The 18,837-nt window shown below is 40.9% G+C and overlaps 3 protein-coding genes across 4 annotated transcripts; 2 read left to right on the forward strand and 1 right to left on the reverse strand.

Annotated features, from left to right (window-relative positions):
* Positions 1-9,511: 9,511 nt before the first annotated feature.
* On the reverse strand, positions 9,512-10,804 carry fahd1 (fumarylacetoacetate hydrolase domain containing 1). The gene has a single exon (XM_084371450.1). The coding sequence runs from the start codon at positions 10,714-10,716 to the stop codon at positions 9,931-9,933; it is 786 nt and encodes a 261-aa protein (XP_084227576.1). The 5' UTR covers positions 10,717-10,804; the 3' UTR covers positions 9,512-9,930.
* A 103-nt stretch (positions 10,805-10,907) lies between these two features.
* Positions 10,908-14,872, forward strand: LOC311268077 (hydroxyacylglutathione hydrolase, mitochondrial-like). Of its 2 annotated transcripts, none has more exons than XM_084371447.1 (9): positions 10,908-11,074; positions 11,572-11,756; positions 13,069-13,133; positions 13,258-13,375; positions 13,461-13,569; positions 13,701-13,804; positions 13,941-14,042; positions 14,135-14,214; positions 14,313-14,872. In XM_084371447.1, the coding sequence occupies exons 1-9, from the start codon at positions 11,008-11,010 to the stop codon at positions 14,410-14,412; spliced, it is 930 nt and encodes a 309-aa protein (XP_084227573.1). In that variant the 5' UTR covers positions 10,908-11,007; the 3' UTR covers positions 14,413-14,872. The 2 variants fall into 2 exon arrangements, with proteins under 2 accessions (XP_084227573.1, XP_084227574.1); XM_084371448.1 differs by having other exon boundaries at positions 11,581-11,756.
* A 255-nt stretch (positions 14,873-15,127) lies between these two features.
* On the forward strand, positions 15,128-18,791 carry LOC311268078 (hydroxyacylglutathione hydrolase-like protein). The gene is made up of 9 exons (XM_084371449.1): positions 15,128-15,810; positions 16,016-16,157; positions 16,623-16,687; positions 16,774-16,891; positions 16,982-17,090; positions 17,332-17,435; positions 17,707-17,808; positions 18,025-18,104; positions 18,207-18,791. The coding sequence occupies exons 2-9, from the start codon at positions 16,053-16,055 to the stop codon at positions 18,355-18,357; spliced, it is 834 nt and encodes a 277-aa protein (XP_084227575.1). The 5' UTR covers positions 15,128-15,810; positions 16,016-16,052; the 3' UTR covers positions 18,358-18,791.
* The last annotated feature ends 46 nt before the right edge of the window (positions 18,792-18,837 follow it).

Consider the following 18,837-nt stretch of genomic DNA (forward strand, 5'->3'; position numbering starts at 1 on the left):
ATATATATAGTTAATGGCTTAGTTATTAAACCATTAAAACGTTTTCTTGCTTGTATGTAAATGTCATTGACTTTGAAGCAAACTACGTACCAAAGGGAAAGCAGACGTTGCCTTTGAATATAATTTTTGACTTTCTTTATGTTTTGTTGATGAAATAAGCTGATATTTATATTTTCTGTTGATTTGAAACAGATTTCTTTTATAAAAGAAAAGTATTTATTACATGATAAGGAAAGACATAAAAATGAGTATGCTCTCATTGACAGGACATTGGAAAAAATGTCATACTTCATGATAAACCACTATTTCTTCTTACTGCATTTATATTTTTCATTACATTTTCTGTTTCCAAATGCTACATATGTTAGTTTGCAGTTTTCTCTCAGTTCTTAGCAGTCGATATACCAATGATACCTCATCTGTAAATATGAAATGTTAACAACAGGAACCACACATACGCACATTCCACTTGTAGGTATTTGTAGATACTTCTTGCTTTAAAGCTACATTGCTATTCTAATTGCCTTTGACAGTAGCAAATATATCCACTGTTACCCTGTTAAAATAATTACTGTCTTGATCTGTGATTATTTTGAACCTTTTTAAACTCCATGTGTAAAGTACACAAAGCACAGTGGCATGTATTAAACCTTAACTCTGACTGATTCTTTGTGTCGTGAAGTAAAGTTTTATCTGACATCCAGAGTACGATGTTTTATCCTTTTTCTTTGACACTCATTTGTGGGGTTTGTGGGTCACGATCGAAAAAGTAAAAAACTCCATAGGCTGACCATTACCCGTTACCACGACGATGAAGGTCACTAATATATTAATGGCAATAACAGGCTGTCGGCCAAATGGGCAGTCCAGCTAATTGGCTCGACACTTCAATACAAGATCGGTGCTTTTGCCCTATTTCGGTGTTTTCTACGCGGATAATCAACTGGTGTGTATGAGACAGTATTCCTGGGAGTATTTTAACTTAATATCATGTATGTAGTCACTGTGTATGCTCGAGACCTCTTTTGGAAGCCTCTAATTGTAATATGAGTCAGCTGGAAACATTAAAACTTACAACAGAGACAGCAGTTTCAACAGAGCTAATCTTAGCTTAGTTTGCTAGCACCGGCTGTCACTTTGGGTGAATTTGGTGAATTTGGGGCAGTTCAGCTTACAAAATTGTCGGTCGGCATCTAGAAGGTACGTCTGTCCCATTGTTTGCCTACTGTTTGAAAAAGTGATGAAGACTTTGAACAGCGTAGTGGCGTTGTTAATGATAACTAAGAGGGGCGGGCTCAGTGAATGACCAGTTCTTCCATGATAAGATGTTTGTGCTGCCGCAACCCAAACTGTCACTCTCTCCGCGTCCTCGTCTGATCTCCTTTATTTATGCCTTCAAACTTTTGCTCCCTCGCTAACTTTATTTTCTCACCAGAGCGAGCTCTCCCTCCGTCCCCTCCCTCGCTTCTTCAGCTCCTCTCACACTGCTTTTCCCCTCTCGCCACTTCCACACAGTGCGACCACATGTACAGTCTGAGGCCTGCGTGCGCTGTGGCCTTTAATTATGAAAGATGTCAGCTCACTTAGAGAGCCCCCTCCTTCCTCTCCGGGGCTCAGGATTAGCAGCAGCGCTCTTCTCTTTCATGGTACACTATCCTATACGGGGAAGGAAAGAAAAAACAAAAAAACATCTGCTCTGGTGGAACGAGCGAAAAGGCAACCAAGTTAAGATCTGAAACATACACTGCAGATGTGTTTTTAAACAATGCATGGAAATATGCCTGACGAGGATTTGCATTCGATGATTAAACCAAAAAATGTTCAGTCAAATCGATTAACATTGAGCTTTGTTTGTGGAAACGTCAGCGGTTTGCGAGTGAAGAAAATCAGTGGCTCCGTGCATTAGCATGCTAGTGTGGGTATTCGTGCAAACTTGTATGCACACACACCCACTGCTTTGGCTCTCCACATACATCTTGCCTTCTCTAATTCCTGTCAGTATTTCTGTCACATTCCCTCTCTGTTTTATATGTCTGGCATTAGCTTTTAGTGGGCCTCGCTAAAATTTAAATGCGCTTGGCTCACTTCATCTGTGCCAACTTTTATTACTCTGTATTACCAGTCATAGTGATTGCTGCCTTTTGGCTGTGCCAGCCCAGCAGCAGGCATTAAAGATAACTGATTTCCCATTCTGCCATCTGGGGAAGACGTTAGCGTCGGTGCTCGCAGGACAAGCCCAGTCGTTAAGTTCCATTAAATCAGCAGGAGATTCTGTATAATCTACAGTTGTCACTAAACGCTGGCAGTGATGTGAGAAATTCAATTGAGGTGAAGGAAGAAATATGGAGGAATGATTGAGAAGGCATTCAGATTTATATTTGTGTTTGTGAAAACGATCGACTGCATATTTAATAAACTGTAAGCAAACAAGTCTTGTGTTTTGACATATCGCTGCGTATGAGCTCATGGACAGCCCGCCTCTACATGTGGCCGCCACGAGAATCTGCAGAAACCACCAGCATTTAGTCATGTTTTACGACTCTGTCATCAATATTTTAGGTGTACGGCAATTCACAAAATTCACGATCTGATTCGATTCGGTAGAATAAAGGGTTTCACAGACGTCCTCAGTACAGCGGTCGGAATGTCTTCTACAATTTACAGTACAAATGTATTTGATTTGAGACTTCAGAATAATATATCTTAACCATTTTGAGAGGTTTGTCAGAACTAATTTACAGTAATAAATATCAAAAAGACCCCAAAAAACAAACAGAAAATGCTGTATCATCTTGGCTTTATATCCTTACAGCAGTGCCTTGCTCATCAGATTTTGAACACACTTCTTTGCTCTTCATACTACAGTACATCACCTGTTGGTGTGGACTTTGACCTTTTTAACTTTCAAGATCCTTTACATGCACAAGACCCTTTATGAAACACTGAGGGAAAGGAAAACATAGTAGGTGTCCTTTAAAAAATTAACGTTGTGCGTGTGTGAGCGTCAAAACCATTTTACAACCAAATGAATTGTCAAACAGTGTTGTACTAAGAAAAGAGACACTTGCAATTGCTTTTTAATGGTAATAATATGACACATTTTTACTGGTTTTGCAAGAGAGGAGCTTTGTTGGACGTGGAAACATCCTCACCATCTGACCCTCTGCCTCATAACCATGTTGAAGTGTTGGCGTCGAACTGCGACCATTTTTTGTGGGCATGTTAGGCTTCATTAACTGAGTCAGTACTTGTAGCATCAATTCATTGTTGGTTTTGGTCTTCCTCTGGGGTTGCTGCTGATCAAGCTGGATATATCATGACTAAAAGTAAAACCTTGAAGGATTTGTATTTTTCACGTTGAGCCAAAGCCTGGATGAAACCATTTAAAGAGAGATGTCAGAACAAATCCAGATGACAGAGAGACAATATATTATTATTTGAATTTGTTTGAAATACAAGATATTCTGGATTACAATTGCTGACAAAAACTACAAGACAAAGACAATAAATTACACGTCTATAAAGCTGCAAATCTTCCTCTTTCTCATGGAGACGGTAATTTGTTTAGCTTCAGCTGGCACTCAGCTTCCAAGGATTTGAGCCCACAAGTTAATGCATGCCATCAATTCCTCCCGTAGTGGATTTGTTCGCATGAGTGAAAAACGCCCGATGTGGATTGAGTTACAGGCCGACGTGACCGTTTGAGATTAGGCGTGATGAGGGATGTATATTTTGTGCGGTGCCTCTTATTTAGGAATAATGGACACATGGCAGACTAATCAGAAACACTCCCAGGGAGGGATGAACCACTCGGTAGGCTGCGCTGAAGGAAGAGCGAGCTGATTCCTACGCAACAGATAAAAAGCAGGATTAGAGTGTAAAAGTGGTTTCACTCCGAGAGACCACAAATGAAGACGGTTCATACTGAGGACTCCACACATTTTCCACCCGTACCGCAGTCGCCACCGATTCAGGGAAGAAATGCTCGGGGATTTTCTCTCTTCTCTGTGGTCGAGGCCTCACAGCATCTTGTTAAATTGTGACTCCAGCTTTAATTGATGAGAGAGTAATTTGGGCTAGAGGGATTTTCAAATGGTCATGGTAGCCCAACGCAAATTGGGGGAACTTTTTTAGGGATACGGGATTAAGAACTTTTACAATAGGATTTTATAACATTGTTTTTCTGGACGCGTTTCCGTGCATGCTTCTGTTGCCATTTCAGCTTACAAAAATACCAGCTCCAGTCTGCTTAACTGGGCCTTGATTGGAAAAGTTGGGTTTATAGAGAGGCTGCACGTGGTTGATGAGGTACTAACTGAGACAGTGCTGCCAAATGGATGGAAACGTTTCCCACTGAGAAATAAAAACTGCATTCTTAAAATAAAAAAACAAAACTCCTCTGGAAACATCCTTAATGTTTTGGAGATTTACACGTGTACGGTTGGAACGTGCTTAAATCAAATGCCGCGCTCAGTTGTTAAACCTACAGTGCGCTCCACGGTACACTGCCATCTTCAAACGAAATGCTAACACACTACGTACAGTCAATCACTCTGAATGAAAGAGGCTCGCACCTGGCCTTCACGCATGGTTTCATTTCATTTGCCAAGGACCCCATTCATTATTCCACCAGAATGAATTACAGGCCTTAAGTTTGGCCTATTAAAAATCGCAAATTGCTTCTTGATTTTCTCCATGGTGTTATTAATCCCCAACCGCCCACTTGTTCGTTCAGTATGAGGCTGGTTAATTGAAAGCTCTGAAACAGAACGTATTCACGCGGCAGCCATTTTCCTCTGACTCGGGGTGGGGAGCTCAAACACTGGAATAATGTTAATGCTGCTGTGGTCCGGCTTGCAAGCTGTATATAGTGCTTGAATGCTAACGTTAGCTGATAACTAATGGAAGCTAATCTGTCATCATGTTATATCATGTTTTACCTTGAAATATGGCCCATCATGACTTTCACTTTTCAGCTGCTGATCAACCAGGAAGCTGTGAAATGATTTTTCAGATTCTCTGCGATTGTACGACCTGCAACCTGGACTCCAGCAGTATGACATCATCCCGTCATTTGAACTTCCCACCCAGAGCGTGATGTTGGAGGAAAATGGCCGCCGTGTGACTATGGTTTCTTTTTTAGAGAGCAGAACTAATCGAAACTCATCAACGATTTTGGAAATATGGGAAGAAGAGACAAGGTGTACTTCACTATAAAAACAGACTTGACGTCCAAGTATGTAACATGTAACACATGTACAGTACAGACACACACGGTAGGCCTTCTGCCTGTCCAGAAACAAATTAAAAATCAACCCTTGGCCATGTGAGTGTGTGTCTTTCTGATGAGATATGTCATATGCATCCTGCCTGACTCAGTCCTTCCAGTGCTTGTGTGTGTGTTGGTGGTTTTTTTTTCTCCTAAGAATGGCCACACCACAGCGTTGTCTGGTGACATACAGTGCAGCACGCAAAGCCAGTTAGCACGAACGGTCATTTTCTGAACACACATTGCCAAGTTGTAAAACATTTTCACATGTTGGACGTTGCAATAAATTTCATGTCAAGGGCTGGTACTGCAATGAGCCAAAAAAAAGGTCAGTGCAAAATCATTTCACAGTTTCAGACGTCTTTCAGTCATCCAGGGAAGGTATATCGTAGCGTTTGTGCATTTTTATAATAAAAAAGAAGGTGTCTGTTTCTTTGTGAGTGATTTCAACTGAAATTACATGTTTCTTCATAAAAAGAACGTTTTTTTCTCCTCAGGATCCATATGAATCGTCGATACATGTAGAAGCTAGTATCCATGTTCAAGTTGTTTTCCGTGTGAACCTGAGAGATTTGACCCGGTAACCTCCAGCAAGATAGATGCCTCTGCACTAAACCTACTGATGAACTGACGGCAACCAACAGATGTTTGAACATGTCTGTGGCGATGTGTCATACATGGCATGTTACAGTAGGTGTAAGACAAGACTCATATTCAACCAAATCCCGTCCATATCCTCAGCGTATCCTGTCTTGTCATTGCACAGTCCCAGCTCTGCTTTCACACAAAATCTTTGCATCGTGTCAATCAAAAGATGCCTCTGGGCGGTGATCGTCTCAAATCCGCCGCTCTTAATCCAAAACAACAAAAACCCTTTCCCGACGCTGATGAATACATTTACGTCACGGGTAATAAGCTTTTCAGTGATAAAGCCGAAAAAATAACAGATTAAAAAAAAATTTAGTGAAGTTTGAAGTAGCTACCGGCTGCTGCATGCCCCGCCGTTTCCATGTCATGTGAGGTTGTGGTTAGGAACGCTGGTTCTCTGAGCTAAATGCAGGCAGCAACCCCACGGTGGCGCCAGAGGAAAAGTCAGTGGATCACCAGAGTTAGGAGAATCGATCATGTGGGGACCATGGATTTCTGTCAGTCTATCAGGGCTCTGCAATAAAATTGATAACATTTTTATGTAGACAAATCATTGTTTTTCAATTATACATCTACAAAGCTTGTAGAAAGGTGCAGAATAAATTTCCTTTAAAACATTATTATGAATTTTTAATATTTGCTAGCGTTAGCAACGTTATAAGAAAATATAAGAAAATGTGTCAGATGAGGATGGAAATATGAAATAGATTTGACATGTTTTTTTGTCATTATTTTCTGCATAGACTTCTGCATGTTGTGTCATCTCATCCCATGTTCATAGTTTCAATATTTCCTATTTGTTTCACCTGTTGTTATTATCTGGGTCACGTGGTTGCCTCTGATTGGCTGTTGCTACTATTTAGGTGATATACCACATGTCCTGCTGCGTGTGGTTTGGAGCCTTGATGAAGGCCTAGTGATTGAAACATGTTGGCTTTTGTGATGATTTAGTGACTGTTGATACTTTCATAAAATATTAACGTATTTAGATATTTGATAGATCACGATAACAATACAATATCGATATATTTCCGAGCTCTACAGTCTATCTAATAGTTATTGAGATATCTCAGTCTGGGCCGAAGTGGTGGACCAACTGAAAAGACGCAAAAAAGGCATCTTTTTGCTCAGCATTAGATGGTATTTGTTTACAAGACAATTCTCTAGGATCTCTGCTGTTTAGCTCAGTTACCACTTGGCTTGATTTCACACAATAGGTGACATCACTGTTAGTGTGCGTTAGATGGGAAGACTGTGGTCTCCCCTCTCCCTGAAAAGCGTCAGATACACCCTCTCGGACTCCCGCTCGATGACAACACACCGCTTCATGTGGTGAATGCTAAACCAGAGCTGAGCCCGAGCTTTGAAGCCATTGTTAAACCCTGTGAGGGTGTAATACCTTCAGTCACACGGGGACAATGAATAGTATGATTCATATCTCATAAAAGACGACACCTGGGCGCACTTGCAGTACTGTGCACTGCTGTTCTAACAGTGGGGGGAAAAACAGGCCCCGACCACGTTTCCTAGATCCCAAATCTAATTGAATCTGTCATAACTGCTCTAATGATCGACGTGTATAACCCCGGAGTCCCTTGAGGGCCCGGGCCCGGGTCCTGTAAGTCTTGGAGATAACATGCCCCACAGGTGTGTGGAGATGATGTACGCAGACTCAGGTTTCAGCAGACTGGCCTGGGACAGGTTGATGGAGGCTCTGATTGATCCTGAAAACAGAGAAGCCTGTGGGAGAATTGTAATTGAACCTGGAACAGATGTTAAACAGTCCAGGAAGAATGTGGTTGTGATGAAGGTACACAGCCTGAAAGTCGAAATTACCCTTCATGAGAAGAAATACCACAGTTTTATTAACCGGTACTGGCAAGAGGAGTGTTTTTGCTGCATTTGAATGTTAACTAACCAGATGACACACACCGAAAGGGCAGCAGGGTTCACTGTGCAGTTACAAAAATGTATCCATCTGGGAGTTCGCAGCAGAAACGTGGTCCATCAAACGCTCTGAAGAAAACACGTCTCCGCTAATCCAACAAGCAGCAAAATGTTCCAGATTTAAGAGTAACCACAGGTAGCCGCTTGCCAAACCCTCAGTCCTCTAAACTCCCTCACTAACATGAATATTTTCTCAACTTGAACTCATCTGGGATAAACTCTATTTCACATCTCAGCTTCTGAAGGGAACGCCACATTAATTCATACTAGGCTGCTTCATGTGACGGTGGGAAATATCCTCTGATGTGAGTCGTCTTTTATCATCAGCACACCAGCTCGCAGGAAGACACTAATACATACAGAAAAGTTCAAAATGCTCTATGTGTTTGTCTTTTATATTGTTATTGCGACACTATCATTATAATCATGATCATTTTTATTACTTCTATGCCATTATCATCATGACAAGTACTAGAACTATAGTTTTTGGGTAGTTGTACTTATGTATTTCCATTTAAGACTATTTCAAACATCTACTCCATCTCCTCTATTACCCTTCCGTGTGCATTTAACCAGTAAATACATTTTACCAAGTACTGTACTTTGTTTTCCCTCTATCTGTAGTGCTTTTTATCCTTTTGTGTTGGTCTCGAGTTGCCAAGTTTTGGAGATATCAGCTGCAGAGATGTCTGCTTATTCTCAAATACTACCAGAACTAGATGGCACTAGTTCTGGTAGTATTTGGCCTGCTCCTCCACTGACAGTGATTTCCACTGTGGACACATGGACAACACACTGTTCAAGACATGTAATGTTAATGTAACCTTGCCTGTGCTGCACTGTACTTTTTAACCCATTAAAAGACACTGATTATCAGAAATGTACAGATAAATAACAGACTGTTACCCCTGGTACATTGTTATACTGGAGACACAAACACACACAGAACAGGTGGTCAGATGAGCTGCGATGATGTCATGTATCCACTAGGCGTCAGGATTTCCCCCTCACAATAAATTATAATAACTAACTTCCATTATAATAATGTGCCATTTTTCTAAAGGACCTTTGAACAGGAACTGCAGGACAAAGTCAGAGTGTGTGTGGTGAACCAGGGTGACTGACACACCAAACAACTAATCGGTTAGTCTGGAGAATAATCTACAGATGAATTTACAATGAAATCAATCTTTATTATCATGTGACTGATTTTGAATATAACTATAACTTCACCTCTGGAATAAAAACATTAGATTAAACAATTAAAAACATTAATTAAACATTTAGGGGCAGGTAGAGGCAAACTTATTTCCAAGCATATAGAGCAGCCTATATGGCACTGCATCACTTTTTCCTGCATAGTAAGCCTCGAGAGGGCAATTAATCATGACTTTTTTGCATGTGGGGCAAATGCTGACGTTTGGAGGTTCCCATCTTTTATCCCAACTGATAGCAAAAACAGGCAAATGACGTAGAAATGCAAAGTGAGTCTTGGTATTTTCATTTGTGCTCTGAACTGCTTTCTTGTGTCTTCCACTGCAGCAGCTACAAAATGTTAGAAAATGTTGGACTATTTACATCCATTAAAACCCATGTTTTAATCAACATGGGTTGCTTCATAAATAAAAGTTCACACGGAGGTTTACAACCAGTTTTAAATGTTGTTTAATGGGCTACTTATCCTGAGAGATACATTCTGTAAAATGGAAAATAAAAGACACAATCCTGATATTGTGATATTTGTACAAAATAACAATGTTTACAGTAATTTAAGTACATGTTTTCCTTTGCCTTCAGGAAATGGTGAAACAAATGTACTTCTACTTGCAAATGCGGATAAAAAATGGGTATTAATGCTGTGATATGACAAAATGAAATGTATATTACATAATAACACAATATAATTGATGTGTTTTGTAACAACTGTTCCCAAGTAGTGATAAAAATCACCAGAAATATGGTCTTGAAGGCACAGCACTGCCACCTGCTGGTCCACACAGATATTAAAAATGTATTGAAAATAATCAGAAACTTTTTTTTTTCATGAGTCAGACTATTTATTCATACTACTGGTCTCGTCTGTCTACTCTGAAGTTCATGGTGACAACGTCCTCGATCCCAGCCTGCAGCTCATCGTGCTCCTGCACGGCGGACACTCCTTTGGGGGTCCCGGTCAGGATGAGGTCCCCCTCCTCCAGGGTGATGAACTCGCTGATGTAGCTGATGAGATAGGGGATGGAGAAGATCATCTGGGAGGTGCAGCCGCTCTGCTTCAGCTGGTCGTTCACCTTCAGCCACAGCTTCACGCTGCCCGGGTCGGGGATGCGCTCTTTGGGGATGAACTCACTGACGGGGCAGGAGGTGTTGAAGGCTTTGGCCAGGGTCCAGGGCAGACCTTTGGACTTGCATTCATCCTGGACGTCCCGGGCTGTCATGTCCAAGCACAGAGCATAGCCTGCAACATGCGCCATGGCGTCGGACTGAGGGATGGCCGTGCCCCCTTTCCCGATGACAACTCCTAACTCCACTTCATGGTGCAGGTTGCTGGAGTACAGCGGCACCAGGATGGGTGACCCCTCTCGTACATATGCTGAAGGTGGCTTCAGGAACAGGACCGGCTCCGTCGGAATCGCGTTTTTCAGCTCTTTGGCGTGGTCCGCATAGTTCCTCCCAACGCAAATAATCTTCCTCCCCCATTCCCAAAATCGAGAGATATTTCGAGCGGTCATCGTGGAGGAAAGTGGAGGTGCGAGCCGCTCTGAAGCAGTCAGCACCAGCCGGTGGACCAGACTTTGACCGACGCTCCAGTTCCTGACGCGAGTTATTAACCTACGGCAAGCCTGAAGGGACATACACAGAACTCAAAATATCCAAACAAAGCTGTTATTTCGCTGTATTTGACCAGTTTTAAAGGTCCAATAGGGAAAATAAAGCCCCTACATATACACTGAATTGTCTTTATGAATTCGGCGTTGAATGATGCGCAAATAATCATTTAATTCACGCGTTTGACTGATTATTCACGATCCACTCCCCTTGACTTGATTGGTGGAGCCTGGCAGGTTAAAGTTGAAGCGGAACTGAATGCCAAACCAAACTTTCCTGGTTTCTACGAATGTGATAAGGATATAGCTGCTGCTGTTATGTTATTCAAGTCACTCGTAGGGAGTGCCTGCACTCTACTTGGAGCTGCAACCGCCTTCAAACTCGGTACGTCCGTACGGTGTTTTTTAGCTAACATGCGAGCATTCTAGCTAGCATGTTAGCTCGTGTACGTGGATTTTAACTAGTTACGGATGGCTTACAATTTGACTTTGTGTCTTGCGATGAGTCGGATGAGGACAGCTGGCCTGTCTAGAGTAAATATCTGCACCTTCATACGGAATGTCCTCCATGACAGTCCAGTCCGAGTAATGATGTGGCAGCAAGCTAGGTGAAAGACACGTAGTGCATTTTTAAAGGTAGCATCGAAGCTAACGTTGTTTACTTTTAGTGGTGTCGTATTAGCTCGCAGGTTGTTTACTTATCCAGCCCATGGCTAGCTTCTGTACAGTGTAAATCATTTCCTGGTGTGTGTGGCCGCATAAAATAGACATGTTTATAAAAGGGGGAACTTTATAATTACTTATTTATGATTAACAGAAAGTGTCTTCATGTCAGTGTGACATTTCTATGTGTCAAATATTGACTCGTGTCCTCTCATGAAGCACCTGTAGAAGTCAAGGCCCAGGCAGCCGCCCTCCTTCACAGCGCAGTGAGGAAATCATCCCTGGTGGAACAAGCAAACATGAAGATTGAACTTGTCCCAGCTCTCAGTGACAACTACATGTACCTCCTGATTGATGTGGACTCCAAAGAAGCAGCTGTTGTTGACCCTGCGGAGCCAGTAAAGGTCTGTGCATTGCATTGTCATATATGATACTGCATTCAGTGATGGAAAGTAACTAAGTACATTTACTCAAGTACATTTGAGACACTACTGCATGAGCATTTCCATACTGTTGTATTTTACACTCATAACTTGATCAATTTATAGGACTTGATGCATTAGGGATAGGCACTATTGATAATATCCTCACTAATGGTACATGTATATATATTTTCACTATAACTGGGGCTGCAATCAACGATTATTTGCGTTGTCGATTAATCGTTAGTCTATAAAATCTGTGAAAGATGCTAATCACAATTTTCCAAATCCCAAAGTGACGTCTTCAAACCGTCTCCTTCTGTCCAACCAACAGTCCAAAACTCAAAGGCTCTTCATCCACTGTCGTAAACGACAAAGGGGAGCAGCAAATCCTCACGTGTAAGAAGCTGGCTCCAGCAAATGTTTGACATGTTTGCATGAAAAATGACTGAAACCATTAATAGATTATAAAAAAAATGGTTTGCAATTAATTTAATCCCGATTGGACTAGTTGTTGCAGCTCTAACTATAACAATAAATGTAGTTTTTGGAATATCCATTGACAAATGTCAGCAAATGAAATGCCTGAGCAGTCGTTGTACTTCATCACGTCTATTACAAAATAATATGAAAATTTGCCCGTTACCTTCTATCAGTCCTTTCTATTTATTTGCAACAATGTCCTAATACACCCAGAGGTGTTACTGTATATGGATTGTTATCACAGTATAAATAAATAATAAGGCAAAATCTTTGATGGTTGACAAATGTATCTTGTCTCTCAGTATATATTGTCCTATGCTTCGATGCATTGTTATAGATTGATCTAACCAACATTGTATAAAGCAATTAATATTAGCTTCACCTTGACCAGAAGTTGTATATAACATCAACAATTTTATAACTCTTCTGCCCAAGATGTACTTTTACTTTTGATGGGATGAGTGTATTTTTCTGGAAGTATATCTGTACTTTAACAGAAGTAAAAAATGCAAATAAAAGTCCTGCATTGAGCATTTTTTGTGTTACTGCTACTAAAATCATGCAAAGGATTTCAGTGCTTCTTCTTTTATGTTATGTTATATTGTGTTTATTTTTAATTAATTGTTTAGTGTGTAAAGTCTGCCAAAATGTTACAGATATTTGATTTGTAATCCTTGAAAACAGAAAAAACAACAGAAAATCATCACATATGATGAACTAGAATCAACAAATATTCAGCACTTTTCCTTGATAAATGACTTAATAATTATTATATTTTAAGCTCAACTTCAGCTTTTTGTGCTTTCGACAGGTTCTGGAAGCCGTCCGAAAGCACGGCGTAAGACTCACAACAGTTCTGACCACTCATCACCACTGGTAAGCTCCATCCTCAACACACTAAAGCTAACCAGTCAAAAAAGAAAGAAACCATTATATGTGCATGTACCTGTTTGCTGAATCAAACAGTGGCAACAATACAATGCTCATCCTCTCTCTTTAGGGATCATGCTGGTGGAAATGAGAAGATGTTACGGCTAATGCCAGGACTGAAAGTCTATGGAGGAGACGACAGAGTTGATTGTATTACAAAGAAAGTTTCTCATTCCAGCACCTTCAAAGTGAGATCATCAAACGTTGTGTCCTACAATCCAAATACAACCCTCAAATGTCTCATGTTTGCTCACTGGTGTCACTCTTTTACAGCTCGGATCACTGAATGTCAAATGTCTGTTTACTCCGTGCCACACGACTGGTCACATCTGCTACTTTGTGACAAAAGAAAACAGCACTGAGCCACCAGCTGTTTTCACAGGTAATCACAAATACTGGAGACAATGAAGTCTCTGACAAAACCCTTAAATCTGTCAAGCTTGATCAGTACTGATGAGCCTCTGTCATGTGTGATCTTTTAATGACCTCTGGACGGTTTTCTTTGTCATGAAGGGGACACGCTGTTTGTTGCCGGTTGTGGTAAATTCTTCGAGGGAACAGCAGAGCAGATGTACAAAGCACTGATAGAAATTCTGGGACGCCTTCCTCCTGAAACGGTAAATATGTGTTCTCCATTTTTAACGTCAGTGTAAAAGGTATTAACAGAAGCACTAAGCACAACACTAAATCTAATTGAGATGAGAGGAAAAGTTCCCTCATCATCAACATGACCCTGTTGTGTTTGTCTTCAAGCGTGTTTACTGCGGTCATGAGTACACCGTCAGCAATCTGAAGTTTGCGCGTCATGTGGAACCAGACAACGAAGTCATTCAGAAGAAGCTGGCATGGGCAAAGGTATGTTTGATTGACGTGTCACATGCAGTCAGATGATTAACGTGGAAAAAAAATAAAAGTAACTCTGCGCCTGTGTGTTTGTATTTCTGCAGGAGAAATGCAGCAAAGGAGAACCGACCATCCCGTCCACGTTGGCAGACGAATTCACATATAACCCCTTTATGAGAGTAAAGTATGTCAAGCATGATTTATTACTACCTCATATTCAGAAGATTGTTTAGAGCTAATTACTGTTAGCTCTGCTCATATTTCTTTCATGTTTAATTTTAGAGAGAAGTCCGTGCAAGACCATGTAAAGGAGTCCAACCCGATTGAAACCATGAGAAGTCTCCGGAAAGCAAAAGATGGCTTCCGGGTGCCCAAGGAGTGATGTCCAGTGCACTCATGTTGACTGAACAACCGCTTAGAAGACTGCAAGCTGTCATTAGCGTACTACAGAAACAAATCAGCAAATCATCTTTGAAGTCACTTGAAATGCCAGTAGATCTACTATATTCACTTTCAGTTCAGTCACATGTTCAGGTGCAGCCCTGATGTGGCCGTACACGTATCCGTCATTATTTTAGCTGTATAGGGTTTGTTTGGATGATGTATGCGTGATATTTTTAAGGAATATATGGCCATTAATCGAACGCTTTAAATGAGAAATGAGTTTGTTAATCTGTACATGGGAGTTTTAGAGTCTATTTAGTTTTAAGTTGTAATATATTGCTGTACAAACTACCATTTTCGCGAAGGGTTCAAATTCTAACAATACAGGGAACTGCATGAATAACAAATGTTGGAAAAAGTGTAAAAATTCTGTGAATTGATAAAATAATTTCTGTAAAGATTCGTATCAATGGAATGTTTCTTCGCGTTTCATATTTGCTAGTTTGGTTGTTTCACATGTAAAATTCAGCACAAGTGATTTGTATTGCTTCCTTTATTTAAAAGCACTATGTGAGCAAAGCATTGTGTACTTATTAATGTGTCCGCATTAGATATTAGATATCCTGAATGCTCTTTTGCATGTAAAGTACAAGTCGACAAAGCATGTTGCATGTTGTTCTTTGGAAAAAGAAATAAAACTTGCATCTTAAAGTCAGTAGAAATAAAAGCCTTGCATTCAAAATGTACTTGAGATATCAAGAGTAGACATACAAATTATACAAAATGCTCCCAGTGAAAGTTTTATGTGTAATTTATGTTCTATTATAGCACCACAGTTTATGTGTTACAATAATCATTGAATGAAAATTAACTAACAACCACAGGTGTCAAAAATGAAGTGGAGTTAAAAGTATTTTTTTTTCTGAAATGTAGTGAAGTAGACGTTTATAGAAAAAGGCACCTCAAAACTGTACTTCTGTAGTACTTCGAGTAAACACTACATCACTAAATAATTATATTCACATCCCGATGTCATGTATTTCTATTTAAAATACTGTATTCTCAACCAAGTGTAGAGTTTGGCATACAAAATACTGAGCAGAATTTGATAAATCATGCAAAAAAATGTCAAGCTTTAATGTGACACATCCCTGAAGAATAAATATTTAATACAACAAAGTAAGGCATGAATTAAGACACGTTTTCCTTTACAACAATCACATTAAGACAGTGTTGAATGTTTCTGCGCTCGATTAAAATGTCTTGGATTTGACCTGCAGGCTCGATGATGTCGCGATAACTTCCCGGTCTGAACGCAGAAATGTAGAATAAATATTTTCAGAGCACCAGAGCCGCACGAGGACAAAACAAGCTGATAGGAACCATTTAATCTGAGGTAACCGTGTGTTTCATAACGTGTGCATCGATTAATATGCCTGTGATGTTTAAGCGGTGGTGGTGGTTTAAGTGTGCCGACCAGCTGCATGGTTTTACCAGCTAAGTTAGCACATCTGTCCAGTGGTTGACAGCAGCAGTGATAAGTTAACAGCTGGTGCAGATGTTGATTTGAGTAATGGTGACTAATTAAACTCTTCCTGTAGTGTGGCGCACCGTGCTGCGCATGCGTCGGAGGGTGCCATGAAGGTAAAGGTGATCTCCATCCTGGAGGACAACTACATGTACCTGGTGATAGAGGAGCAGAGCAAACAGGCCATAGCTGTGGACCCTGCTGTGCCACACCGGGTGAGACACACGCATACTCTTATTACAGTATTATATATATTAAGTAACAAAATGTAAAACATATTAATCACAAAGGAGTGAGATTTTCTCACTGAAGATAAAAAAGTAAACAATTCAACTGTAAAAAATACAAAATAAACAAGAATTACATGGACTGACAATAACATTAATGCAAAAAACAAAACGGTAAAGTAACTTTACAGATATACCAGAGATCAAATACCAAGGCACAGGCAAAGAAAAACAGGGTTAATGTACAGAACTTAATAAATACATGTATAAAAAAATTATTCAACGAGGATAAAAGTATGTAATATGTATAATAACAATAACATCCTGCGGTTATTGAGATTTAAATTGGTGCAATAACTGAATGTTTCAGGGGACATCTGTTAATTTTGACCCACATGTTTATGTGTGATGTGTAAAACAAGACACATCTGTTGTTTTTCTGTTTTTTTACAGCTGCTAGAAATAGTGAAGAGGGAGGGCGTGTCTCTGACGGCTGTCCTCACCACACACCATCACTGGTGAGACTGTCGGGCAGTCGTGACTTAGATCAGTAATACCAGAACTCCAACGCATAACCCTGAACTAACCTGTCCTCACTGATCAGGGACCATGCTCGGGGGAACGAGGCTCTGCTGAAGGAGGTTCCCGGGCTGAAGGTGTACGGGGGAGACGATCGGATCGGGGGTCTGACGGATAAAGTCACCAACAGCCAGGAACTCAAGGTGCCCACTACCAGTTATGATTACAACGTGTTAATAATAAGTACAGCTTTCTTCTCTGTCTCTTGATAGCGTGTTTTCTCCATTTTGCAGTTTAACTCCATCAATGTGAGGTGCCTGTTCACTCCCTGCCATACCTCTGGTCACATGTGCTACTTTGTGTGGGAGGATGAGTGCACTGACGCCCCTGCTGTGTTCACAGGTCTTTGTCTGTAAACATGAAGAGCTGGTGAACCAGTTGTAAAGTACAATCTTGCATACAGCTCATACCTGTGCAGTACACTCAACGTCACGTCATGTGGCACCAATTATATACATAATAACTTCATTCTGAGGGGCTAGAGATGTGAATCCATGTTGACCAGCACATTGTGCATTGTTCTGGTTGCGTGGGATGACAAGACTGACCACTGCCTCCGCTTGTCCTCGATTTTGGTTTTCAGGGGATACGTTGTTCATTGGTGGGTGCGGGCGGTTTCTGGAGGGCACAGCAGAACAGATGTACCACAATCTCACCCAGGTGCTGGGCTCCCTACCTCAAGGCACGGTGAGTGGAAATAAGAGACATTTGTCGTAGCTCTCACGGGGTTAACAGCAGCTGACATGACCTCAGATACGAGCTGGTGTAAGACTGAGTCACTGCGATGAGTAAACACACATACAATGAAGGGATTGAGTGCTGCCAGGCTCTCTTTTCTCTCTTTATTGTACAAACATCACAAAAATGGCACGAAGCCCAGACTGACCAAGACACTCAAACTCTACTGCCGTGTCTTTGTGTGAGCTAACGAGTTAAATCTTGCTCTGTTCGTCTGTAGAAGGTGTTCTGTGGACATGAGTACACCATTAAGAACCTGAAGTTTGCCATGTTGGTGGAGCCCGAGAATGAAAAGGTTAAAGAGATGCTGAGCTGGGCCAGGGTGAGCAACACAAGGAAAAGTGCTTCAAGAAAAAAGCTGGACATGTTTTCTGTTATTGTCAACTAATGACATTATGAATAAACTTTCGAAACATTCCAAGTTAGTAGCATATATTAATTGTTGGTTTTGGTGTTTTTGATTGACAGACTTATCCTTTAAATACTTAATAGAAATATTTATTTTTGCTGAATTGACTGACAGTCTTTGTGTCTGCAGGCCAGAGATGATGACGATAAACCCACAGTGCCATCAACCTTAATAGAGGAGTTTGAATACAACCCTTTTCTTCGCCTCTCGTGAGTTTGGATATTTACACAGAGTACATTTGAATGTGTACGACGTTTCCTGCCTTGTTTCGATCATTTATCTTTCTTTCTAATCCTCCTTCTCTACTGCAGGGAGGAAGGGGTGCAAAAGTTCACGGGGAAGACGGACCCTGTAGAGGTGCTGAGGGCCCTGCGGAAGGAGAAGGACAAATTTAAGAAGCCCAAGGAGAGGCTTCCTCCCCACGCCATGCTGGCTCTGGAGTGGGGGCTTCTCAGACCCTGACACCCAGATTCAGAGCTCTGAACATGTGACACACTCGACCATCAGGGAGGAATCACTGAATGCAGCAAGACACAAGACTGTAGCGCGTTTGTTGCTCTAACGTTACATTTAATCAACGTATGCCGCTGTTGTTGGACTTACTGTGTATATTTTACGATTGCTTTCTTGCTCCCTTTAATGCTTCACAATTGATTTACTCTAACATGTAATTAAGTAAATGTTTCTTTACTTTAAACTGCACCTTATGCAAAGTACAGGAGTCTGATGTGTTGCACTTAAATGTACAACAAGGGTGGAAGAAACATGCAGTGTGTGTAACTATGATGGTAAACTGCTGCTTTTCATCTCAAAGTTTACATCCTCACGTTGTAAGCGCTTATAACTGTACACCAGAGTCAAGATGCTCAATAAAACATATCAGTATGAATCAGTAATCTGTCGGACATATTCTTTACAACTTATAAAAGGAACTTACAAAAC

This window comes from Pagrus pagrus (assembly GCF_965226575.1).
Source record: "Pagrus pagrus genome assembly, chromosome: 13".
In the NCBI taxonomy this organism is placed as follows: domain Eukaryota; kingdom Metazoa; phylum Chordata; class Actinopteri; order Spariformes; family Sparidae; genus Pagrus; species Pagrus pagrus.

Coding starts and splice junctions, on each gene's coding strand:
- fahd1 (XM_084371450.1), bottom strand. CDS start 10,716: ATGTCCCTTCAGGCTTGCCGTAGGTTAATAACTCGCGTCAGGAACTGG.
- LOC311268077 (XM_084371447.1), top strand. CDS start 11,008: ATGTTATTCAAGTCACTCGTAGGGAGTGCCTGCACTCTACTTGGAGCT. Junction 13,134..13,257: donor CTGACCACTCATCACCACTG/GTAAGCTCCATC, acceptor CTCTCTCTTTAG/GGATCATGCTGGTGGAAATG. Junction 13,570..13,700: donor GCCACCAGCTGTTTTCACAG/GTAATCACAAAT, acceptor TTTGTCATGAAG/GGGACACGCTGTTTGTTGCC.
- LOC311268078 (XM_084371449.1), top strand. CDS start 16,053: ATGAAGGTAAAGGTGATCTCCATCCTGGAGGACAACTACATGTACCTG. Junction 17,091..17,331: donor CGCCCCTGCTGTGTTCACAG/GTCTTTGTCTGT, acceptor TTTGGTTTTCAG/GGGATACGTTGTTCATTGGT. Junction 17,809..18,024: donor AGATGCTGAGCTGGGCCAGG/GTGAGCAACACA, acceptor TTGTGTCTGCAG/GCCAGAGATGATGACGATAA.